This window comes from Halichoerus grypus, chromosome 1, assembly GCF_964656455.1.
Source record: "Halichoerus grypus chromosome 1, mHalGry1.hap1.1, whole genome shotgun sequence".
Taxonomy (NCBI): Eukaryota; Metazoa; Chordata; class Mammalia; order Carnivora; family Phocidae; genus Halichoerus; species Halichoerus grypus.
The window spans coordinates 132879219-132905643 of record NC_135712.1 but is presented as its reverse complement, the minus strand read 5'-3'; the positions used below and the strand labels follow the sequence as shown (position 1 = coordinate 132905643).

The following is a 26425-nucleotide window of genomic DNA, read 5'->3' as shown; positions in this document are numbered from 1 at the left end:
AGAGTGGTAGGGCTTTGGGGGAGGGGGCGGGTCTTTTGCTTCTTTGTTCTCTCTTAACCAAATTTTCACCAGCATGTGCATTTATCACTTCTAGGAGAAAACACAGGTACTAAACCTTTCTAAAAACAACCTTGTAAGTTGGTGGATGGGAGGACAGGCACAAGTTTTGTTTTTATTTTTTAATACATATATATATATTTTTAAATATTTAGTCATTTGAGAGAAAGAGCGTGTGCAAGTGCAAGGTGGGGGAGGGGAAGAGGAAGAGGGAGAGAAGCAGACTCCCTGCTGAGAGGTGGGACTCCATCTCATGACCCTGAGATCATGACCTGAGCCAAAATCAAGAGGCGGATGCTTAACCAACTGAGCCACCCAAGTGCCCCAGGAAAGGCACAAGTTAAAGCCAAGTGGAAGAAAGGGCACATACCAGGAGGAAGAAGATAAGGATGTAAGCCCTGCAAATGCATGCGAGAATCACAGCGACCTAGGGGATTGGTATGCGGCCTGGTACAGCTCTCACTCTGAGACAGTGCCCAAGACTCAAACAGCACCTCAAGCTTCCATATGCATGATTCTGCTGCCAAGGCTAGAGGTATAAATCCCTAACAGCTCCAATGTTGTCATATTCAATGACAAGGGATTTAAAAGGAGAAGTGGGTGGTAGTTTTACCCTACCATTAGTAATAGAGAAGAGCAAAAAAACAGCATTGATTTTTTAACTCAACAGCATAAGCATGCCAGAACTATGGGATGAAGGAACATAATACACTATAATTAGCAAATATCTGCAAGAAGTGAAATGAATTTGCTATGGGAAAAAAAAAATCTGTTACTCTGTAAGGTAATTAAAATTTCTCTTTATGTACCATAAAAGGTGGGGTAGGGGGAGCATCCTCTTTGTTCCTTGGCTTAGAGACAGAGAATGACAACCATAATCTAAAAATATAAAATGCTGCTTATGTGGCAAATGTAATAGAGAAATAAGAAAATTGCTCTCAATCTAGAAGTCAAGGAGCTCAGACCAACCAAAAGGCAGCTACTGAATACACAAGCATGCCGAGAGATCATAACCCATTTAGGGGCAACACCCAAACTGCAGCTCTAGTACTTCTGTATCTTCTTCCCTGGAGAATACCAGAATGTTCATGGTTGCCTCAGTCTCAGGAACTGGCTGCCTTAAGAAAACACTGAAACTCAGGATGCTAGGATTTATGTGCAAACATTGGGCGTTCAGCTAAAGCTCATCAGAATTACCCACGACATCTTTTACCTACAGCTTAGGATTTGTGTTAAACTGCAAAGGAATTTTCAGTTAATTTCTATCAAAAAAAACCATTTTTGTTGTTGTTTTGGACTGAACTTATCTTAAAAATTAAAGCTATCTTTCCTGAGAAACAAATTGGGTAATCCCGTAACAGTAACGTAATAATAAAAATCTAGTTTCCCTACTAAAACAGGGTATCATCAGTCTTTGGTTAAAGAATGTAATACCTCTTCTCTTAAACTCTCTTCTCTACACCAGCAATTCTCAGTGGTGTGGGGAAGGAAGCCTCTATCGTACCTAGAAAGCCCTTTCAAATGATACCTTTGGCCTCCTCCACGACAAGTGCTGGTTTGGGCGAATGACACCCACAGAATAAACTGTCTCACCCATGTCTTGCTGTCGCTGGTCCATGAAAAGTCGGCAACTGCACCCTCAGCCCCTCTCATGAGCAGCCAGCCTTTTAGTTTAAATTTTTGGTTCTTAGCACTGAAAATGCATTTCCAAGGCCCATGGTATACAACACTGCAACTTCCTATTCCTTTAACACGTTTCCTTCGCTTGAAAAATATGTAAGTGATAATTTGTATGTTGGAGCAGGTAAAAGAAGCAAGGTGCACAAGAGTTATGTACATTCTGCAAAAAAATGAGTAGAGAGGTACAAAGATCATTCTGAAGGAAGCCTCTCTATTCCTGTCCAGCCCCGCTCTTGGGGTCTAGTTTACAAACAGTGAGGGGGCAGGTTGACTGTGGCTGAGGCAGGAGTGATTTCTCCAGGCTTAGAAAGGATTGGAGATGTGGAACAGAAAAAACCAGCCACTTGAGTGTCCTGCCGAGTAGATGGAAACTGCTTCTACCACTCTCCCCCATCCTCCTCTAGCTTCCTGGCAGCTGGATACACCCAACAAAGCACTACCCCACCGCAGACCCAGAGACAAAGACCCAGGTGGGAGGAGGTGGGGCCAAGGGAGTCATGCCTGCAGGCAACGCAAATTCACGCTAACAACAGATGTGCTGTGCAATACCGAAGAAGACCCACAAAGGGAGCTGCGGAAAGAGAGGATCCCTTCTCCCTCTTCCCTGGGATGCCTTTCCTGGCATTCCTGGTCTCGTTACTGGTATAGGCTTTGGCGTGTGTTTATCGACCGCAAGCTCCAGGATCAAAGACCGGCAAGGCAAGGGCGCTCTCTTACTTTGGGAAATGGGTGAGGATTAGAGTTCGTTTCTCAAGGGGCAGTTTGTCTTTCTCCTGTCTCGCTTGTTCCAGGAGTTGTCGTCTCATGACTGTGAAGACTGAGCGCAGCAGTGTTCTCCCAAACACCTGGGTGGTTTCATACCGAGGTAGACTGTCACAGAACTGGGGCACGTTGCAGTAACACAGCCACCTGTGATAAGAGAGAACAAGCTCCATCACTATCCCTTAAACCCCCAGGGCATCCAAAATGTCCGATGATGCTCACTCTCCTGTCATTAACCACAGCAGAAGAAACTAGGTCTGCAATGACAAGCCGTAGTATCCCTGCCAGCTAATGAAACCCGGAAATCAGAGTGGCTCGCCCGCCCATATACGAGCATGGGGGGGTCCAGTTCCATGAAACTCATTCCATTCTGCAGCATCGCGCAGTGAGCCCTGCGGTCAGGCAGTCCTGAGGTCAAATCCCTGCTTTGCCATGACTTGGGAAATGTAATTGTGTTCTTGAGTCTCCAGGTCCTTACCTATAAAAGGTGGACAGCAAGAATACCTACTTCGTTGGGTTGGTACGCGCGTGGGAGGAGATACTGTATGGACAGTGCATACTGAATTCGAGTTTCTGGTACATAAACGGGAGTTTAAATAAAAGAAGAAATTAAAGGGGAAGCTGAGGATGCCCCACTTGTGAAAGACTCAGGATTCCACCATCTCGTTTCTTGAGTAAAATTTAAAATGCCTACACAGCACTCACATACCCCTGAAGCTTTGGTGGAAAGATAAAGATCTTCAAGACTATTCAAAACTCAGTCAAAACGCAGGAAGTAATAAGCTTCACCACCTGTCACTTAGGTGCATTTTCAACGACTGTCTCCAACTTAAAAATGCACTTCGGCATTACAAAAAGCTGGATGAGTGCCCAGGCCCAGAGGGAAACCAGAGGCTTTCTTGAGATCTGACCACAGTTCTGGGGTACACTGGCTATGTAGGGCATACAATGTAGAAAGCTCACTCAGCCAAGAGAAGCTGGAGAATGAAAGTTTATTCAAAATCGACCCTCTTTCTTTATGGTCTCCCAGGATGTGAGGTCTCAGATTCCCAGGAGCCAGTCACATCATTGTAGAGTGGGGGTCAGAGGGTGGCACGAGACCAGGGCTCAGAAGCTCAGAAGATCCTTATTCCTTGGTAGCAGAGCCAAACATCCTTTGCTTTCCAAAAATTAACACCTCTGCTCTCTGTGCGCCTTCCTGATCTCCTTTAAAGTGGGACAGAGGGCTCTAATGTGTCCAAACTGCTAATGGAAAGCTCCTGATGAACTCTCAGACCCTTAATAAAGAGTGGAATAACAGTAATTAACTCGTGCTTATTGCTTTCTTTATGTTATCCCGTATCACTTCCTATCTTCCTTGTGTGTGTGACTGCGATAGTGGTTGTGGTGCTTCATCTTCCGGAAAGATAATTTGCATTAGTGTGAGTTCATCTGCCTAAGTTCAAAATTAACCTTAAGACCCTGCTACTATTTCTACACTTCTCCCAGCTTTTCTGTCTTAATAATTTACACCCAAATGTGCATCTTAAAGTGTTGTCACTGTATCTTGTCAAATCAGAAAGTGTTCTCGGTAGCAGAGAAGTTAGCAAGTGCATTTATTTTGTAGTTCATATACTGTATCACCTTCGAGGCCAGTCTTTGCTGGATGCTAGTCTGTGGCCACTTAATGAGGTTATGAGATATTCAGGGCTGAAGGGAGGCCAGCTCCCAAGTGCCTAATTATGAAATGACAAACGTTAAGAGTTAAAGGTACAAACAATAATCAGAAATTCAGTTTCACGAGACTTGGGCCATCGCACGACTATAATGTTAAAAATATGTCCAATTTTCTGCACTGGAAGATTAAAGATTCTCAGGATTTAGACCAGTACTGCCCCAACAGCCGTCTCTGCTGCTGGGAATGTTCTGTTGTCTGTGCTGATACAATGGCCACCAGTCACATGTAACTCTGAGCACACGAAATGTGGCTAGTGCAACTGAGGAGCTTAATTTTTAGTGGAGTTTAATCAGTTTAAAAGTTACTTTTAAATGGAAACAGTATGAAATATTTTTCCATGAAAGATAACTTTACTGCTTTGGTAGGACTCCATTTAGCTTTAACCATTTAAAACTGAGGGAATGAATTGAGATGTGCCATAAGGATAAAATACACATTGGATTTTAAAGACAGCACAAAGGAAGGTAAAGATGCATCATTAATAATTTTTCACATTGATCACACAGTGAAATAATATTTATATATTGGGTAAAATAAAAGAGTATTGAAATTAATGTCCTGCGCCTATTTACTTTTTGAAATGTAACTACTAGAAAATTTTAAATTACATTTGTGGCTCACATTATGAGGTGCTGATTTTGAGTCTAAAGAGCATTTCCATCTGTGGAGGGGTCACAGATGTCCGATACTCTATTTAAAACTGATGTCATTTCTGCTACAGCAATGGTAGGTACCGTAAGATCATCAAGTGTTATAAAGAAGTGCTTAACAGGCCATGCAATCTTCCCAGGGTAAGGGAAGGCAACACAGACTGTTATTGTCTAGTAAAATGTTTCAAATAATAGGCTTCCATTCATTTCCTCTGAAAACCATTTTATAGACCACAGTTGATGCTTTTTAGCTTTGTTTTGTTTTTACTTCTAAGATTAATTCCATTTTATAAATCTGTAAGGTGCACGATACGGTAAGACAGAGACTGAGTCAATGTGTGGTGTCTGGGTGCTATTTTAATAAATGACATGGTCACTGAGCGTGGTGGGATGGAAAGAAGAAATGCGAATTTGTGTGCCTCGTCTCTGCACACACACTCCTCCAAACACTTGACTGTAGGAAAAGATTTTACCTAAATGACCGGTTTCAGGTCCTCTCAAAAGCAGTGAAAGGACAGTTCACTCATTTTTGTATGCCTAATAAAAATGGCATATGTATGCAAATAACTCAGAGTTTTGACAGCATCACGATGATTTGCAACCACCTTGCTTTCTTTAAAATGTGAACAGAACTGGAGAACTTGAGCACAGACCATGTCATCCTACTTGCTAGAATGAAAATCCTAAGGTCTGTAGGAATTAAGTGACCTGTCCTAGTGCACCTCAACTCAAGGCTTGGGTCTCTTACCTCATAGCCCACTGTTCTTTCCATGCCTCCTGCTGTGTACTGTCCTATACTTACACGCCTAATGATGAACGCTCAGTAACACAGAACAACGGTTACATACAACTGTTTCACCAAAATCAACTTAGTTATATCCAACTTGCACTGTATTCTTACAAAACATCTCCCCACTATAGGGATGACCATTACACCTTTCAGAAGGTCTGCACAATTCAGAATCTAAGACTAATTATTTGACGCTTCTAGTAGCAGATTCTGTTGGTCAGATGTATTTTAAAAAGTCACAATCTTCAGACACTTTATTTTCAGGCTATTTCTTCATGGAATTACATTAGTGCACCATCATGAAATTCAGGGAACTTCAAAACATTTGAACCAGATCTTTTTCTAAATCCACAGTGATTTCCAGGGGATATATACTTCTATTAATTATTACTTCTAAGTACATGTTAACATTACAATGTCAGATGTTTTCAGTATGCAAAATATTTATATTTTTCCTTTATTCAGAACAGAGAGGATTATGTCATTTAAGCAGTTCTACTGTTCAATCTGCACTTAATTTTTTAATTGGAAAATCTTCACAGGTAGCTCTGCAATAATCATTTTCTGAGTCTGGTCTCTTCCACAGAGAATCCTATCTCACCCCATTTTCATGCTGACATACAAGCTCCAGGAGTGTTCAGCCCCTTTGTTCTAATTGCTACAACTGCTGTAAATTATATGCTGAACCAGCATTACAGGTCCTGAGGTTCACTTACACATCAAGATAAAACCTGGTGGTGCCTGCAGCCTATAATATTACCCATTTTTGAGAAAATGAGTATTGGTGAGACACCATGCTGTAGTGGAGTGTGGTTTATTAAAATCCTAAGTGGTCATGACAGTGAGGTTTTACTCTGAAACAATTACTGCTTCTCATAATTTTCACAGGTTGGCTTCTCTGTACTTCCCTTTCTTCATCTATGTGGCGTGATCATAGGCAAGTGGGGGAGGTGAGCATCGTCTACCTTCATTTCCTTATTTATTATTAACAGAGGCTCTTGGTCTCCATTCCACCTAGAAATTAGCAGGTTTCAGAACTCATCAGGGTGTATTCATTCCAGTCTCTCAGAAGGTTTCTCTTCACCACGGTCAGACTCCACTCTTCTACTGCCCTTGGACAGTGGCTCAAGAGGCTGAGCTAGAAAGGAATCTGCTACTGTCTTTTATTCCCTGTTATTTTAGTTTCTAAAGTGATATTCAAATAATGACAAGTCCCCTTTAGTTGTACACGCTCTAGCTTAAGAGTCCCACACTGGCAGCGTCTGAGTTTTAGAGAACAACGCGTGTGGGAGGAAAACGATGACTAGCATCTTCCTAGCACCCGTCCTGTGTGCCAGACGCTACACACAACACTCCCAGTAGTCATGAGACTCGGAAAGACGAAGAAACTGAAGGTCAAGGAGGTGAAGTGACTGGTCTAAAGCATACAGAACTAGGGAGGGATGGAGCTGTGATTCAACCCCCCTGTTCATTTCAAAGTTCCATTTCTAATTTTACTACTCCTTAAGTATTTGTAAGTGCCACCCATTTCTTGGTAATTCCCAAATGCTACAGAGTGTATTTTTACTGTTTTCTAAAATACAGTAATATCTTCCATGCTGCTTTACATTTAATTCTCCTTCTCAATGAAACAATTTTTCCTCTGTTAAGAATGGTAAATACTTTCAGAGATCTGGTTTTAGCAAATATTCAGCTTAGCCAATTGTTCACAAATGGGTTTAAAAGATAGAGATTTTTTTAAGTACTCCCTACACCCAACGTGGGGCTTGAACTCATGAACCCAAGATCAAGAGCTGCATGTTCCACTGACTGAGCCAGCCAGGCGTCCCTATATTTTTGATAGATTTACTATCTTAACCCTTATTATAAACAACAGTTCAAATAATATAGGAACTATATTATTTCATGAAAAATTCTGAAAGTATAGAAATATGTAATTTAAAAACCTGATACTGAAGAAATCTGTAATTCCTTAAAAGTCCATTAGTACGGAAATACTTTATAACTCAAATTATATATACTGTAAAAAAAGAGAGAAGAGGAAAGGGGATATTACTCATGAATATCGGGTCAATAATCAGAGAGGAAAACTTATCTTAAACTATACTCATTCCTACATGTTATCTGCTGTTACAGAAAATAACCTGGAGGGGTGCCTGAGTGGCTCAGTTGGTTAAATGTCTGACTCTTGGTTTCAGCTCAGGCCATGATTTCAGGGTCCTGAGATTGAGCCTCACCTCAGGCTCTGCACTTAGCAGGGAGTCCTCTTGAAGATTCTCTCCCTCTGTTCCTTCTCCTGCTCACACGTACTCTCTCTCTTTCTTAAATAAATAAATAAATGAATCTTAAAAAAAAGTAAATAACCTGGGTACAAGTGCTCTTCAGGCTATAAAAAAAATTGCCTACTTTCAGTGAGGAATATCTCCTGAAGCAAGCCTGATGTGCCTATAAAATATAAAAGGGGGTGGGGCACCTGGCTGGCTTAGTCAGAAGAGGGAAAAGTATGCAACTCTTCATCCCTAAGTCATGAGTTCAAGCCCCACATTGGGTGTACAGATTACTTAAATAAATAAAATATAAAAGGGGAAAAGTTATAAAAAGGGAAACAGAATGGGTAATTCAAGTCACTCTCTTACTTAAATGAAAATAAATGTAGGTTATCCTATTTTGTGTGGCCCATGTTTAAGATTTTTAAAGTGAGTTCTATTATTCTGCAATTCATAAACAGTGAAAACAAATTCCCATGTTAGGGGAAAAAACGTGCAATCCAAGAATATTTGCACAGCCTGATGTTCACCAACAGGGAAATGGTTGGGTAAATTACTGTACATCAATTCAACTGACCATAATGTAACCAGTAAAATGTCTGATGTGATGTTAAGTAGAGGGACAAAAAGGATGCAAATTCTATATATATATGTTTTCATTCTAAATAATATAAAATAGACTGGAAGACAACATGTATAATGATATCAGTTCCATCATGGTGCTGGGCCAAGGGTGATCTTTCCTTCTTTATAAAAATTCTTTAACACTATTATATTTGTGGTCATTGTTTTTTTGGTTTTCTAATGGGAGTGAAGTTTCTATATAATAATTACAGAGTCATAGTATGGTTACCTAGATCGGCGACATTCAATAGAAATACAATGCAAGCCACATAAATAATTTTAAATTTTCCAATAGTCATATCGACAAGGTAAAAAGAAACAGATGAAATTAACTTTAATATATCTTATTTAATTGAATATATCTAAAATATTATCATTTCAACATGTAATCAACATAAAAAAGTACTAATGAAATATTTTACATTCCTTTTTTTGTACAAGCTTTGAAATCTCAGTTCGTACTAGTCACATTCAAGTGCTCAGCAGCCACAGGGAGCTATCAACTATCGGCCTGGGGAGGACAGGGCTAGGTGGCTTGGATCCCTCACCCCCCAAAATATCACGATATTAATAAAAAATAAATTATAGAAACATTCTGAATTGATGAAGTTACCACGAAAACTGGGTAACCCTCCGCTTGCAGGGCCAAGTAGTAATTTTAGGTCTGCAACAGGCTCTAAGAGGCCAAAGGAAAAGAACTGGTCATCTGATTACCTTGTGTAGTTCTCTTTGTATCCAGAAATATCATCATTGGGAGATCGCAGTCTTCGTTGAGATGGTGCCTCCAGATGCCAATAGTTGATGCGGTTTAGGAACATTTTTGCCAACTCAACTATCGTTTGCCTTTCTTTGGATGGCAGGTGACTAAATTTGTACTGTACAAAGTTATTCACACCCTTAAAAGGAGGGAAGGCAATTTATTCATATCGCTATGCAATCATACTAATTCTGAACACCCACAGTCAGCACCATTGGTGGTTATTAAAGAACAGACATTTCTCTATTCACAAAAATCTCTTCCTTTTCCCTATTAGAAAACAGGAATACCCAGAGGGAATCGTGCCACAGATCATAGTGGATGAAAAGTGACAAGACAGAGAAGCTGTGGGTTGCTATTCTATGCCTGCTGCAATCCTCAAGCGTTAAAGGGAAAATCAAAATCACAGACTGAAAAGGTCAAAACCTCTTAAACAATAAAATACGACTATTTTGCGGAATAATTCTTGCTGCACTATCAATATAGTAGATCACGTATAATGAGGCTCTTGGATAAGCATTACATTTTTACATTACCAAAATTTTATTTTTTTTTTAAAGATTTTATTTATTTATTTGACAGAGAGACAGCAAGAGCAGGAACACAAGCAGGGGGACTGGGAGAGGGAGAAGCAGGCTCCCCGCTGAGCAGGAAGCCCGATGTGGGGCTTGATCCCAGGACCCTGGGATCATGACCTGAGCTGAAGGCAAACGCTTAACAACTGAGCCACCCAGGCACCCCTACATTACCAAAATTTTAATCAGAAGGCTGCTAGCACGTCTTCCATTGAACTAAACCATGAGAATTTAAACTCTTTACTATCACTCTTTCGCTTTCAGCAAGCTTACCAAGAAAAAAAATCTTATTCAAAATTATGAGTTTTTAAAAGAATCTGTGGATTAATTTAATGTCTCTGCAGAACACTCCCAACTAATCTAATTTCAAATAAAAGAACAATGAATTCTTATTGAATAGAGTTTGGAGACAAAATAAAATTTCTTCTACTGAAAACTGACTGATAAAAATACATTTATTTGTATTTGTAGAGACCCTGATTGATGTCCTATGTTCTGTAATCATTCTCATCAAGAAATTCAGTCAAGAGTCTCCGAGATTTCTTTAGCCGAACACTGGCAGGCTAAAAAGTGACTCTGAGGAAGGATACAACACCTCACAGAAAAAGTCTATATATGTCAACAGTTTCCCCAAGCAAACCGGTTTCTTTCCAGGAATCAGAATGTAACAGGAAGTCAATTTCTGGATGCAAAATCTCATTTCTTTTTTGTGTTTTTTCCTTGACTTACAATGTTTTTGACAATGCTCCTTAATTCCCTCACCTCAACAGGCTTTTTCAGACAGTGACAAACAAAAGAACAAAGACTTAATTGACTTAATTTTAAAACATCAACACCAAGAAAAAGCACATTCCATGCGTTCTTATGACCTACATGTTCTGCTTAATTTTTTTCTTCCCCAAACACAGTGAATTCTGAGTATACAGCGACCGTAAAAGACAACAGCTAGATCATTTATTAAATTAAGTATTCACTTCTGATGCAAAGGGTCCAGGACAATTTCTACAGATTCAGTGAGCATCTCAAAGCTGGGTATAGAGGATGGAAGGAAGACACGTGTAGAGATGGAAGGAAGATTAGGTTTGTTCAGCCTTAGAGCAATTAAAAAAAAAGGGCTTCTCTTTTTCTTTTTCTAAATTTTTACCTGTTCAATACTAGGTTTTTCAAATGGGGGTTTCTTCTCCAAAGAGCCTTCAACCACAGGTTTTCCTCTTTGTAAAATAGACTTTCTCAAGAGCTGCAAAAAAAATCATTAAGGAAAAAAAAATCAATGTCTGTCTCTCTCTCACACACTCAGGCCTCACACCACACACAACATAACCTCTGAAGGGAAGTCACCATATTCTAATTACCTTATCTACATGTAAATAAATCCTTAAATCAATAAAATGGGTGACTACGAGGTAACCCACATTTGCCTTCATACCCAGGAGCAGAGCTATGAGAAACTAGACCCCTTCCGTGTTCTGCGCAGCCTAGAGCACTAGCATTACCATCAGGCTCCTCTATCCTACTCCCTTTCTCTTCTCCCCACCGTTGCCAGATCCCCACTGACCCAGGGGCCTGGTACACAACAGCCACACTTTGCACATGCCCATCTAGGCCACCGCAGGTATGCTGATGCTCTGGAGGGTTGTTTTTTGTTTGCTTAAGATTTATTTATTTATTTTAAAGAGAGCACGCGGGGAGGAGGAGACAGAGAAAGAGAGAATCTTACACCCACGCAGGGCTCGATCTCATGACACTGAGATCATGACCAGAGCTGAAACCAAGAGTCGGATTCATCCGACTGCACCACCCAGGTGCCCCGAAGAAGGTTCGTATTTAAACCCCTGGAAGGCAGAGACCCGTTCTGCACAAGTGAGGCCAGAGGAGAGGGCTGTTTGTACCAGCTGTATGTCCTATGCATAAACTAGGGCCCAGGCCCTTTGGGAAGGAATTCTGCAGGGCTCTCAATTGGCAACTTTCACTGTTGCGGTCTCTTTTCATTTCCTCTCCATGCACAGAATACAAGCCAAGTGTTCTGGCATCTCAATGCCCACAAAACAAAACACTGCTCTTAATCCTTGCCACTGGAATTCAAAGCCCTCAAAGAGCACATATCCGAGAGAAAAAGGGAACAGAGTCACTAATCAAGACCTAATTTGAAAATAAACTTGATATTGAAATCCTTTACCTTCAACCTTTGCTTGAAAATTCTGTAACCTTTACATGTGGGCCAGGTATGATATGACCATGCATTTACTTAAGTTACATCTTTCTCTCCTTTCTCCACTTACTGCCTTTTCAACAGAAACAAGACGTGGTAACCATGCTCTCAGGAGTTAATGGAAATGGACTAACACCCAAGGTTGAAGATCACCCTGTGTCCCCCTGAGCCATGTCTTACAAGGGCCTCAATTCCTTCTAGGGGTGCCATATACATAATTAGCACGGGGCATCTGTTTATTCTTTCAATGTATTATGCCCATTTTTATAAAAATAAACATGCAATAATGATAAGTCACTCTATGTGTTTCTAAGGATATGGAAAGATGGATCATAAAATTTTATTTATTTATTTGACAGAACGAGAGCAAACAAGCAGGGGGAGTGGCAGAGGGAGAGGGAGAAGCAGGCTCCCCACTGAGCAGAGAGCCCGATGTGGGGCTCGATCCCAGGACCCTGGGACCATGACTGGAGCCGAAGGCAGAAGCTCAACCGACTGAGCCACCCAGGCACCCAGGACTGTAAAATTTAAATACAGATAATTGTGGCTGCATACTTTGTTTGCCCAGTTAAATAAGACCATTTGAGAACTTGGTCCACTGGGGGTTTCAATTTGGAGAGAAACTGATGGGTTGGGGAGATGCTGAATGTCAGTTTCTTCATCTACACAAAAGGATGGAGCTGGGATAAGTGGCCATATAAAAGAAATTTAATACTTGCAGCAAGCATCTGCATCCTTACTTTCGCCGCTCTTACAAGTTCTTTATGTCGTATCTCATTTAATACCCCCTAACAACCTTTAGACGTAGGGGCTATCACTGTCTGTATTTTACTGATAAGGAAACTGAGGGAGAATGACTCGCTCAAAGTCACATTTCATATGTGATGGAGCCAGGACTGAAGCCCAGAGAGTCGAGCTCGGGAGCCACAGTTACAGGCTCTGGGATACACTGAGCTTTAGGAAGCAGCTTTTCATTGGGTTTTGTTTTTTTTTTTTTTTTTCAAAACCTAAGCCTCAAGTTTTTTAAATGTTACTTAAAGGTATAATACATTTAATGTTAATTTAATTATTGAGACATATGAGACACAGGAACTGCCTTTCAAAAGCTAAGGAATGGATGATTTATTACTTATTTGCCCAAAAAATGACTCTGGGGGGGAGATGGGGGAGAATGCTGAATATTTTAGATTTTGTTCCCATGAGTAAATATATTTGTGCTGTTAAAGATGAGGGAGGTGAGAGAGAGAGAGAGAGAAAACGGACTTCAAAGCAGAGCAGTGCTGTCTGGCCTATTTGGTTATTATAAACGGAATCAAGAGGAGGCCGGCAGGATGGAAACCCTGACACCACCTTCACTTCCAGCAGGGCGCTGGGGCTGCCAGGGTGCTCCGTTCCAAGACAAATAATCGCTGCAGTCATGCAGACGTTATTTTTCTTCAGCTAAGATCTTTTTCCAAAGAAGCTCTAAACAGCATGAACCTGCCAGGGTTCAATCTGGATGACTCAGGCCTCACAGCCATGTCAACAAGTTGTCACCTGAAGTAGCCCAGCGCCTGCTAATGGCAGTGGGGAATTCAGAGGTGCATTATCTTTCTGCTCACCCCTCTCGTCTCTCTCTTTCTCCTCCCCCCACCTCCCATTTACCTTTTTAGAACCAATATCCCCACACATGACCCCAAAGTTTAAAACTACAATTCTCACTCCCACACCTGTCTCCTATCTATCCCCAAACCCCCACTAGTAACCACCCCCGCCAAAAAAAAAAAAAAAAAAAAGACAAAAGTTAATAAATGGGGTGAAGGGAAAATTATGTAGCAAGTAAATTCAGATAAAAAAAAAAAAAAGCTACAGAAATTGGGCACAAAATTTGCACTGAGATTCCTAGCAGCCAAAGCAAAAGAAGGAACTCAGTGGAAAATTTTTCTATCCTTGTCATATAAAATGAAGCACGGTGCTCAGTAAAGAGGCAAACCTTTCCTGGGCTCTAAGCTCTGAGTGGAGCGTTTTGCTTTCTGTCTTTTTTTTTTTTTTAAAGAACCTTAGAAGTATTACACAATACAACATAACCAACAGTGCCCTCAACAGCAAGGTTTCTGTTTTTTAATTATTTCTTCTGTCTGCCCCCTTTCAGAATATAGTTTTGGCCCCCTGAAGTTCGTCTGTTTGTTCCCACCACCCATTTCTCTCCCACACCTGTCCATCCCGACAGCAGTCAGAAGCTGGGGAAACGTATGTCTGCAGAAAGGGGATCGATGTGACCTAAGGGGAGCTGAGGCAGAGCCAAGAAGCCCCAGCTCTGGGGAGTGGGAGCAGTAATCGTGACTGGTGTCAACAAGACCCAGAGGACAGTGGGGAGATGCCCAAATCTGGAAACTCTTGATTCCTCCCTGTGAAGCATGAGAGTCAAGGCCCTGGCGCCACCCTCCAACCACATCTCCTCCCACCCTCCCCTTGCTCACCAGGCTCCACCACACCGGCCTCCTTGCTCTTCCCACATCACACCACACTCACTAAGTGCACGGCCTAGACGGTGTTCCTTTTGTTGCCTGGAAAGCTCTTCCCCCAGCCCTTTTCAGCAACGGCTCCTGTCCTCCAGTTCGGGGTCCAGCTCAACTGTGGTCTCCTCAGAGAGGCCTTTCTTAACTGCCCTTCCTCATGATTGTGTGCTCCCACCCACCACCATCCCTGCCATTCTGATTCCACTTACCCTACTTTGTTTCTCTTCACAGCACTTATCACCACCTGCAAATATATTATTTACTGGTTGATTGTCTGCCTCTTCTACTGAAATGTCAACTCCATGAGGGCAACGACTTTGCTCTGCCCACTGATCTATCCCTCATGCCTACATGAGTGCCATGCACAGAGCACAGAGCAGGTGTGCCATACATACTTGGATGGATGAATGGATGGGTGGATGGAAAGAAATCTATAAGCATAAGCAAATCAAGATATTCAAATCTGCATACAAATATGAAGGCTCTCAAGGAAAGTGATGTGTCCAACACATGGTGGGTCATTTTAGAGATTCCCTCATGAAGAAACGCATGCTTCCACAAACCCTGAGGGCAAACATATCATGAGCTGAGAGCCTTCCCACCCACGATCACGACCTGGTGTGCAGAAATTGAGCACATATGAACAATGAGAGAAAGAAGAAACGCCTTTTTAAAATGGTAAAAACCTCACCTTAAATAGATAGAAATACACTTGTTTGGTATCTGCATCTTCTTCCTTGTGGACGCAGGTAAAGAGATATTCCACATCCAACACTATTCCCAGGAGTCTGTTCATTTCTTCCTCGGACACATTTTCCAGGTGGGAAACATGAGCAGCTGAAGACAAAGATCAAAGGAACGTATGTGACATGTTAGCTGGAAACTGCAAATGTTCTCAATTTTAAAATAGAAAAGGGTCTCTCTCAAAACCTTCTGGGACACCAAGCCATTAGATTGCATTGTAAACAGAAAATTTCTGAACTCCTGTAAGATCTAAGTCTTCTCACCAAGTTGATTTATAATTAAAAGACTGTCACCTTGCTGGGCCTTAGCCTTCCCCTTCAAGACCAAAAATGGGCCAGCAGCTAATGTATTCTAATAATGTACAGTTTAAGATCCAGAGCTTGTTGGCACCACTTGGTGGTCCTCATAGTGTTAAATTCTTTTTTTCATTGAAGTATAGTCGACACACAACATTAATTTCCCTTGTACAATGTGGTGATTCGAGAAGTCTATACGTTCTGCTGTGCTCACCGCCAATGTAGCTGCCATCACCATACAATGCTATCACAGTATCATTGGCTATAGTCCCTGTGCTATACTTTTTATCCCTGTGACTTATACCTTCCGTTCCTAGAAGCCTTTACGTCCCCATACCCCCTCCACCCATTCTGCCCATCCACCCACCCCCTCCCCTCTGGCAACCATCAGTTTGCTCTCTGTATTTATGGGTCTGTTTCTGCTTTTTGACAGTGTTAAATTCCTATGTATCCACATAAGAATGTGGATGGTCTCCACCATGCCCGTGAACAGCTCAGTGAGCCAAGGATATCATATTAGTGTGAAGAATGAATTACGGCCCTTTCCCTCAGCCTTTCTGAGATGCGATGAAACCTCACTGTCCTTGCAGCAATGTTCCAAGGCCTGTTTGAGCTTGAGATTCAATGCCTTCCATGATCAAGCCCCCCAAACCCATTTTTCCTACTTTAGTTCTGTAAGAGCTATAGTAAGTGACCTAGCCATCAACCTTCTCTCCCATGCCCCTGGCCTCTCTTCTATCCAAATCCAGTCCATTTATCAAGGTTATTGCATTTAATCCTCAAACAATCCCATGAGTAGGTATTAGCAATCCCATTTGACAACTGAGGGAACTGAGGCTCGGAGAGAATGGATATCACTCAGCTAACAAGGCAGAGCCAGGTTCTGAAAGGAAGAACGCTTGAACCATATTTCAAAGCACCCACAAGCACACTTTTTGTTGATTAGCTGATTCACTTCAAGTCCTTTCTCACTTGAAGAGGGTTCTCTAGGTCAGTCACTCAATAATCAGCCCCGAGCCCAGGAACTCCTCTGAGTCAGGATCATGCCTCTCACGTCTGCATCCCCAGCATTGATCACTATGCTTGCCACGTAGCGGGCACCAGCACCTCGAGAGGAAACCTCTTGGGTGTAGCACTTCGTGTGCTGGCTTAAAAATGCTTAAACGCAGAAGGGTTTGAGATCATTTTTAAAGACTAAACTATGTAGAAGAGGAGAGGGCTTTCCCTTGCCTTGCTAAAAGGAGATGGAACTGAAGAATATTGAGGAGTACTTATTAAGCGTCAGGCATGGGTCAGTCTACTCCAGAGACCATGGTGCTCTTGTCATTAAACCACAAAGCTTAGGGCACCTGGGTGGCTCAGTCAGTTAAGTGTCAGACTCTTGATGTTGGCTCAGGGCATGATCTCAGGATCCTGAGACTGAGCCCCGCATCAGGCTCCACACTCAGCAGGGAGTCTGCTTGTCCTCACTCTCTCCCTCTCCCTCTGCCCCTCCCCCCAGCTCATGCACACACTCTCTCTCTCTCTCTCTCTCTCTCTCATAAATAAATAATCTTGGGGGGGAAAAAAACCACGAAGCTCAACCAGGAGATTGGGACAGAGAATGCTGCCTGTACCCTGCCCCTATCCCTTTCCACTACCACTTCAGGGCATACCTCCTGGCATCTAACTCCCAGTAGCACCATTTCTCTACCTAAGGGCTTTTCCTATCACTGTAATCTGCTCTGCCACCTACCTGCCCCTCAAGAGCACCCTTCAACCCAAAACTGAGACATTAGCCTATAAATAAAAACCCCAGATCCCTCATCCCTCAGTCTGAGTAACCATCTCCCAAATTTTCCCCCACAAAATTAAGTAGCAGCTGCCCAAGGTGGGAGCTGGCTCAGTAATTCACCCTTTATTGGCCACTTTTTCCACCTCATTTCACTTTTCTACTCCCCTAACTTCATGCCAAATAAACTACTTGCATTCAAATGCTTGTCTTGGAATCTGCTTCTGAGGGAGCTCAAACTAAAATATCCAATCAAAAGCATTTTCAGAGAGTCAAGAGGATTAAATACCAGGAGGTTGGGACTTGTAAATGTCCACCCGGAAGCCGGATTAAAGAACTCAGAATTAGAGAGGCAGAGGCTACCTACTTTTCATTCCTTTTTCATGCAGTAAAATGGAAAGGCAGAGAGATGGGCCCAAGGTCATGGGCCATCAGTGATGAGCATGATGTGCACATACCTATACGTGTACACACACACACGCATGCACCCCAAAGAGCATTTTTAAAGGTAAGAGGAGAGGAAGGAAATTTGGTGATCTGTCTGCCCTAGGTATTGTGGAATAAATCTAGTGCATACATCTAAACTTGAAAACACCAGCACTGTATTATTACATTACCAAATAGAAAAAGAGTAACTAACTAAAATGTCTCTCAGAACCTAACAAAACAAGGGCGCCTGGGTGGCTCAGTCGTTAAGCGTCTGCCTTCGGCTCAGGTCATGATCCCAGAGTCCTGGGATCGAGTCCCACATCGGGCTCCCTGCTCAGCAGGGAGCCTGCTTCTCCCTCTCCCACTCCCCCTGCTTGTGTTCCTGCTCTCGCTGTCTCTCTCTCTGTCAAATAAATAAATAAAATCTTTTAAAAAAAAAAAAAAAGAACCTAACAAAACAAAACAAAAAAGAACCTAAGTAACATAGCACGGAAAAATTACAAATATATATATGTGTGTGTAAAAAAATTAATATGCAAATCGATTACTTTCTACTTGGCTATACAATAAGTGACTTCATCATTTTCTAAAAGATGCCCAAAATTAGACTTCCTTTTAGGTAGAATGTTTGCCAGGTCATCTTTTTTTTTTTTAAGTCTGCAAATTTTCCTTGAGGTCAGTCTGAAGCCTATGGGACACAGGCCTCATTCTGGAGACAATTAGGTCAACATTTTTATGTCAGTTATTTACAGAAATAATTTTATTGAAGACTATTTTTGCCTTGTAATGTTTAATTGCTTTTCAGTGATAAGCTATGAAAGCAATCAGTTCACAATATAACATCAATTCAGGGCGCCTGGGTGGCTCAGTCGGTTAAGCGTCTGCCTTCAGCTCAGGTCATGATCCCAGAGTCCTGCATTCTGCTCCCTGCTAAGCAGTCCCTCTCCTACTCCACCTGCTTGTGCTCTCTCTCTCTGCCAAATAAATAAATAAAATCTTTATATATATAACATCAATTCCTTCAGATTCACCACAATATGAAACAGTCTAACTAAGGTGCTAACATAAGTGAGTTTAACTCATGGAAGTACAAGCCATGATTTATTTTTTAAACCAGTAGTTCATTTTAAGTCACAAAACACTGAACCCAAATGAATTCTTAATCAGAACTAGAAAGAGCTATTCTGGTTGAAACAGAGGTGGAAGCGCCTATCTTTCAGAAGGCAAGGTTGGGGGGGCATCCCTTCCTCTTGCTGGGGGCTCCACAGTTTGGAAACAACTGTTGGGAAACATCTTCCAGCATATTCTGAAGAGTAGACTAGATAAACATTAACATGCTTAAGAAGTGAGACCTGAGGAAGTTCATTTCCTTCTAATTCTGTGTATAATGAAATCTGTGATCTCTCCTCAAAGCTCTGTGTGTAAGCCAAATCACAAAGGACTAAGGAGCTGGAGACTGGGGGGAGGGGAGTAAATGGAACAGCAAGTTTCCCAAGAGGGAGGGAGGGAGGAAGGGAGGGAAAGGCTGTACTGGACAAATGGAGCTAATCTTTGCAACACAAGAGCGTAGGTATCTCTTCCTCTGAGAATAAAGGAAAGGTGCGTCTGGAGTGAAAGGGGGTATACTAAGGCCTAAGGATACTACTATGTGAAAAAGGTTAAGCTTCCTAGAATAAATGATGGGATGGGGGAAGACAGATGGAAGTAGAGGGGTGGGCCATCTCCTTGAGAAGGGAAAATAGGAGGTCTGGAGAAGTCGTCAGGAAAGAGGTCAGGAATGAGAAAGCTAGACAAGGACAGTCATGTCTGCACTGTATAAATACTTAGTCGTCTGGACCTGCCATGTTCTCAGAGTCTCCAACTATGGTCCCCTTCTGACCAAGACTCCTTTTCCAGTCTCTACATCCAGCTGTCAGCCTCCACCCTCTCTCTCATCACATCCACACCACCAACTAACCCCACCTCACAGCCTCCCTATCCCAACAACATCAGTGTACCACCTTCAAGGCAAACTTGACCCTAAGGCAAACTTGACCCTAGGGTCAAAATCCTCATGGCTCTCCTCAAGGTGGCAGTTCCCTCCTGCCAGCCCTGCTTGTGACAAGAAGCCTGTCATTCATTCCTTCATTGTCCTTTACCTCCTGCATATTCCCAGTCATCAGATTCAGGTGAGCTTGCTCACTGTCTCCCAGAGTCACCACTTTTCCCTGTTCCTACTTTGGTGGTCATTGGGATCTCAAGCCTAGAGTACCAAAAGAGCCCCAGACTGTTTTCTCTGAGCCCCGGGTACTCTTCCTAAAACACCATTTTCTTCAAACAAGCCCATCTCCACCAAATCCAAACACTGACTCTTTGGAGCTGCTGACCAGAACCGGATAGGACTTCCTCAGGAGCCCACAATCACCCCTACCCGTGCCAACATCCAGGAACACTTTACTCTAACCACACAGCTAAACTAGTTATTGTACCAGTAACTCATTTTTAACTAAAAAGGGTCACTCATAATGGAAAGAAACCCTTCTTTTAATCTTTTCTAAAGAAGCCTTTTTGATGCAAATAGGTTACCTTCAATTATCTAAAATTTGTTTTCTTAAAGAGATAGGCCTCTATTGTATAGTTGGACAGCACGTTACTAAAAACCAAAAAATAAAACTCAAAATCTGTAAACTACAATGCGCAAATCCACAGCAGTTCATCTGCCACAGAACTCATAACATGAAATCACTGCTTTTTAAAGCTTTTGTAGGGGGGCCTGGCCGGCTTGGGCAGTGGAGCGTGCGACTCTTGATCTCAGCGTTGTGAGTTTGAGCCCCAGGTTGGCTGTGGAGAGTACTTACAAATAAAATATTTAAATAAATAAATAAAGCGTCTGTATATGCTGCCTCGTTTACCTTCCTCCACCAGTGAAGTTTGCGTCAGTGTGCAGTCTATCAACTGTGCGAGAGAATGCGCCTTTCCCCACTCTTGCCTATAGTGAAGAATCATTCTCAGGAATTAAATCAATCTTGAAAATTAATGAGTCCACACTATTCTGATTCGCATTCACTGGAATGCCCTTGGAGGTGTTTGTTTTCCAGGTTACTGGCCATCTGTATTGGTTCTTTTGTGCACTACTTATTCAGATCCTTTGCCTGTGTTTTAGGATGTTAATTTTTTCCTTATTGCCCTGAAAGAGCTTTAGGTCTGTCATATTCAATGTAAATGCTCCTGGATTTTGTTGGGGTTTGGGGCAGGTTGTGAAGGAATTTTAAATTTTTTATAAAGTTGAATCTGTGTTCGGCATTTCTTTAAGGTCTTGCTTGCAAAGGTCTTCCCTTCATACCCAGAGGATGACAAAAATGTATTTTCTCCTAGCTCTTTAACAGGTTTGCTTTTAAAATTTAAAACATTCCTCCACCAAAATGTCAATGTCATAAAACACCAAAAACAAAACAGAAAAAAACCTGACGAACTGTTCCAGATTAAAGGAAACTAAAAGGACCTCCTGTGATATTGCAACTTACAAAGAAATATATATTTGGTCTTTGTCCCTGGCACAGTGCTTCCCCCCCCACCCCCCCACCCCCCCCACCCCCGGCACTGGGCTTCTGAAACCCTTGGAATTTTACAAGTAATGAGAGCAATAATGTAAAATAAGTGTCTTTTGTTATTCATAACAAGTCCCTGGCAACCACACCTGAGTTTATGTTAATGACCTTTTAAAGTCCCTTAAGGAAGAGGGCTGTTTGCCAGGGGAACCAAAGAAGTCACTAAGGGTTGGAATTTTCAGCCCCACCTCTCCTACCTATGGTGGCAATAGGAAGTGGTCTGGAGGCTGAATTAATCACTAACAGCCAAAGATGCAATCAATCATGCCTACATAACGTGGTCTCCATCAACCCTAACTGAAGGGGTCTGGAGAGCTTCCAAACTGGTGTTCAGAGAAAGGTGCTGGGAGAGTGTCGTGCTTAGAACTTCGTGCTCCTTTCCCCCTGCCTTGCTCTGTGCATCTCTTCCTGAATAGTATCCTTTTATGATAAACCAGTAATCAAATAAGTAAACTGTTTTCCTGAGTTCTGTGAGCTGCTCTAGAAAATTATCCAACCCCAGGAGGGGGCCATGGGAATCTCCCAATTTATAGCCAGTCGGTCAGAAGCACGGGTAAAAGTGGGACTTGCAATTGGCATCGGAAGTGGAAATAAGGAGGGGGACTGAGACCTTAACCTGTGGGGTCTGCACTAACTATAGGCAGTTAGTGTGAAAACTGAGTTAAAATTTGCAAAACACCCTCTAGTTGTCCACTGGAGAGTTGGAGAAGTGCTTGTGTGTAAAACCCCACTCATTTGGCGCCAGAAGTATTCTGGAAGTGTTCTGAGTATGAGTAAAGTAGACAAGCTGTTTTCCTTTCACATGACAACTAACTACCATGTGATTCTAGACTGGATGCTTAACTGGGAAGGAAAATATGCTATAAAGGACATTTTGGGGCCAACTGATAAAAGTAGAATACAAACAGTACATTAAAATATGACATAAATGCTAAAATTTACTTAAGTTGGTAACTGAACTAAGGTTATGTAAAAAAAAATATCCTTAATTTTAGGACACAGACATTGTATGTAGGGGGGAAAGGCCATGATGTATATGTAACATAAGTTCATATGGTCCAGGAAAAAAATATATATGGAACTACACAGACACATATAAAAAAACAAAGCAAATAGGGCATAATGCTACCAACAGGTAAATCTGAGCAAAACGCGATTTTGCTTTGGGATGTCCTTTGTTACTATTCTCATGACTTTTCTGTAAGTTTGAAATTATTTCCCAAAAAAGGGTTTTTAAAAAATCTTTCATCCACCTGGAACTGAAAAATCAAATATAAAGGACCCTGCTTTCATTTCAAATAGTCTTCCAAGAGTGTGGTACAAAGCATCGACATAATTACCCAAAACTGGCCAACCCCTTTCTTGTGGGAAAAGCTCACTCTTTCCCATCAGCCTCGGCTTCCCCCAGTGTCCACCATGTGTAGAGGGCAGAGGGAAGCAGAGGGAAGGTGGGAGCCAGAAGACTGGGGGAGGTTTTGCTCTCCTTCTATCTCTCCAGGAGGATGTACCTTGGCACCTCTCAGTGCTGTGCCAGACTTGCAAACACCCAGGGTGCCACAGGGAGACCTGCCAAACGCCTGCTGCCAAGGATCACGGTGCAGCTGTTGCCTGGCTGGGAACAGGAAGCACACTGTCACCATCTGCTGTGACCCTCTCTCAGCTCTGGCTCCGTGTATCACTGGCCTGCACTTCTCTTGAGGACAGCCCGCCAGTCCTCACATGCCCTGCTGTGTGAACAGGCAGCAGCTGGGCAGGCAGCTAACATGTCTCTGCTCCTTTGGACTGGAAAGAAAGCAAACAGCACGGCACCCGCAGTATTTGTAAGCTGTTCAAATATATTTTTTGCTCATGGGAATCTGAGGTCAAAGCTAGAAGAGGTTAAGACAAATTCCTTCAATGAATGAAACCTTTTGAATTGACTAACGTGCAAAAGTTTATAATTTAAAAGTGGTTTCCTCTTTTGTAATCTCAGAGCTGGATGGAGAAAAAGAGAAGTTCTAGGTTTTTTTTAAGATTTTATTTATTTGACAGAGAGAGACAGAGCAAGAGAGAGAGCACAAGCAGGGAGAGCGGCAGGGAGAGGGAGAAGCAGGCTCCCCGCCAAGCAGGGAGCCCGATGTGGGACTCGATCCCGGGACGCTGGGATCATGACCTGAGCTGAAGGCAGACGCTTAGCCAACTGAGCCACCCAGCCGTCCCGAAAAAGAGAAGTTTAAGAGTCCTTTAGATGAGTTCAGTACAACAGAAACATAATATAAGCCACATATGTACATAAAAATATTCTAGTAGCCACTTTTAGAAAGGTAAAATAGGTGAAATTTTATTAATACATTTTATTTAACCTAATACATACCAGATTTTTCATTTCAACATGTACTCAATGTAAAAAACTACTAATATTGTACATTCTTGGGTCATACTAAGTCTTCAAACCAGCATGCATTTTACACTTGCGGTGCATATCAATTCAAGCTACACTTCAAGAGCTCAGCAGCCACACATGACTGACGAGTGGCTACTGTTGTGGACGATGCAGGTACAGACTATGAACTGTGAAAGCTCCCCTGCAAATAACTGCAACCAGTCATCTTTTTAGTACTCCTGAATTCAGTGTTTATCAATGAAGGAGTAAGCCCAATTATGCTCAAGGAACAGAATATATTAGGAACTAGAGGAAAAGTCAGTCCTTAACCTTAGTCTACTATAGAAAATCTACAATAAATTATATATAATTATATATTATATAATCATTTATTATATACCTTATATATATAATTATAAATAATTACAGTTATGTAAGGAACATTGCAAGGCAGCCCCAAGAAAGCCTTTACTCTCTCTACCAAGCTCCAGACAAGTCAAACCTCGAGGGAAAAGCACTGCCGGTGGTGTGAGCCCCCACATCTACAGCAGAGGTAGGAGAAAGTGCAAAGAACAGTCCAAGAACACGGAGCAGCCTGATGGCCAAAATGCAGCATAGATGGCTGGGGGAAAGGCCAGACAGTAGAGGCCAGAACAATCCTACACGCTCGGCAAAAGCTGGACTTCATTCGGAGAACAGCGGGAGGCTCAGAGCGGTTGAACAGGAGAATGTTTAGATCAGATCACTACTTTCTTGGGCAGCCAAGTGCACAAGGATGGAGCTGGGGGACTCCAGGTGCTGCTGCAGGTACAACCAAGAATACAGAGAAGAAACCTGAATTCAGGGCAGAGCCGGAAGGAGGCACACGGAAAATCAACAGGCCTTCATGACCCACGGAAGGCAGGGAAAAGTAATGACATCAGTGAGCAGGACAAACAGTACCAGAGTTAACCCCTCCAGTCCTTGTCGTACCAGACTCACAGCTCCTGACAACTCTGAACCCCATGTGTAAAAGATGGCGTTAGTGCAAACAGGGATGACCGGATGGCACGGTCGGTAGAGCAGGCAACTTTTGATCTTGGGGTTGCAAGTACAAGCCCCATGTTGGGTGTAGAGATTACTTAAAAATAAAATCTTTAAAAAAAAAAAAAAACAACAGAGGACACCCAGCCAAGAGAAATATTGCTGACTTGACTCGGATGGCTGTGCCGGGCCCCCTATTTATATCACTTGGCATCTGCACAGTACAAATATAAATGGGAACTAGGGGTGATTAAGTGGTGGAGGTCTATGCAAATGTGGTAAGGCTAAAGAAAATGTGTTGGGTCAAATGATTTACCTATGATTTAAATGTTTGAAATAGTCCATGAGAAAAACACTGGTAGTCCCTTCATACCTCCTACTATTCAAGAAAGTAAGCTCTAGTATAATTGGTTAATGCTAGTCTTTACTTTCCTTGGAAACTTTCTACTGTAAATAAGCAGGTAAGCAGAGGTAACCAGGGCGGGGGGGGGGGGGGACGACACCTGTCAATTTCTACTATCGTAATGTTTAAATATGAGTGTGTCTGCATGATGTATGCTTACGTGTATATGTTTATCAGAAAAAAGTGATGGCACTGAAAACCGAAAACCTCCCACATACAACTGCAAAAAACTATCACTAGTCAAGTTTAATAATCAGTACATCCTGGCACAGTTCAGAACAATGGACTCCAAAATGATAACAAAAATTCCAATTGTGTTTGATCACAATGGTGTGTTTCCTCCTTCCTGGTCATAGAGGCAGATTGCTATTTAAATAAGCAGTCCCCAAATAAGGAATTTTTTTTTTTTTTTTTTTTTAAAGATTTTATTTATTTATTTGACAGAGAGAGAGACAGCGAGAGAGGGAACACAAGCAGGGGGAGTGGGAAAGGGAGAAGCAGGCTTCCTGCCGAGCCGGGAGCCCGATGTGGGACTCGATCCCGGGACTCCAGGATCATGACCTGAGCCGAAGGCAGTCGCTTAACCAACTGAGCCACCCAGGCGCCCCACCAAATAAGGAATTTTTATAAACACAAAAATAAGGAGAAATATTTGGGCTGCTGAAGTGCTTTGTTAGGACCCTCTGTTAAATTTCTGTAAACTGAACTTGACTATCTCAATCCCAAGGAACAAATAATTTCAGAGAATGGACCAGAAAGTTCTAGGCCGGTGCTATCCAAAGGAAATGTAATCTGAGCCCTACGTGTAATTTTAAGTCTTCCATTAGCAGCACTGAAAAAAGAAACAGGTGAAATTAATTTTAATAATATATTTTATTAACCCAATATACCTAAAATATCATTTCAACATACAATCAATATTAATGAGATAGCTCCCTTTTTGTCATACTAAGCTTTCAGAATCTGGCAGGTATTTTATACTTACAGCTCATCTTAATTTGGAGTAGCTATATTTCAAGCGCTCATTAGCTCATGTTAGTTATAGCAAGTCGCTATAACATTGACAGCACGGGTCTAGACTAACCATTTCACTCTGTAGATGAAGATACCAAACTGCAAAGAGCTTAAGGGATTGGCAAACTGCTGTACCGGGCCTAGAATGTTTCCTAATTCCCAACTGAATGTTTTATACCCAGGAGACACACAGGAGTATTCAATGATGGC

The 26425-nt window shown here is 42.1% G+C and overlaps 1 protein-coding gene across 2 annotated transcripts in view; it reads right to left on the bottom strand.

Annotated features, from left to right (window-relative positions):
- KAT2B (lysine acetyltransferase 2B) overlaps positions 1-26425 on the bottom strand; it is a 97616-nt gene that overhangs the window by 36238 nt on the left and 34953 nt on the right. For both annotated transcript variants that reach the window (XM_036099149.2, XM_036099158.2), the window contains exons 3-6: positions 15278-15423; positions 11024-11116; positions 9262-9443; positions 2455-2646 (exon numbers count right to left, since the gene is read on the bottom strand). In XM_036099149.2, coding sequence (XP_035955042.2) covers positions 2455-2646; positions 9262-9443; positions 11024-11116; positions 15278-15423 — 613 coding nt within the window. The remainder of the gene's footprint in view (positions 1-2454; positions 2647-9261; positions 9444-11023; positions 11117-15277; positions 15424-26425) is intronic.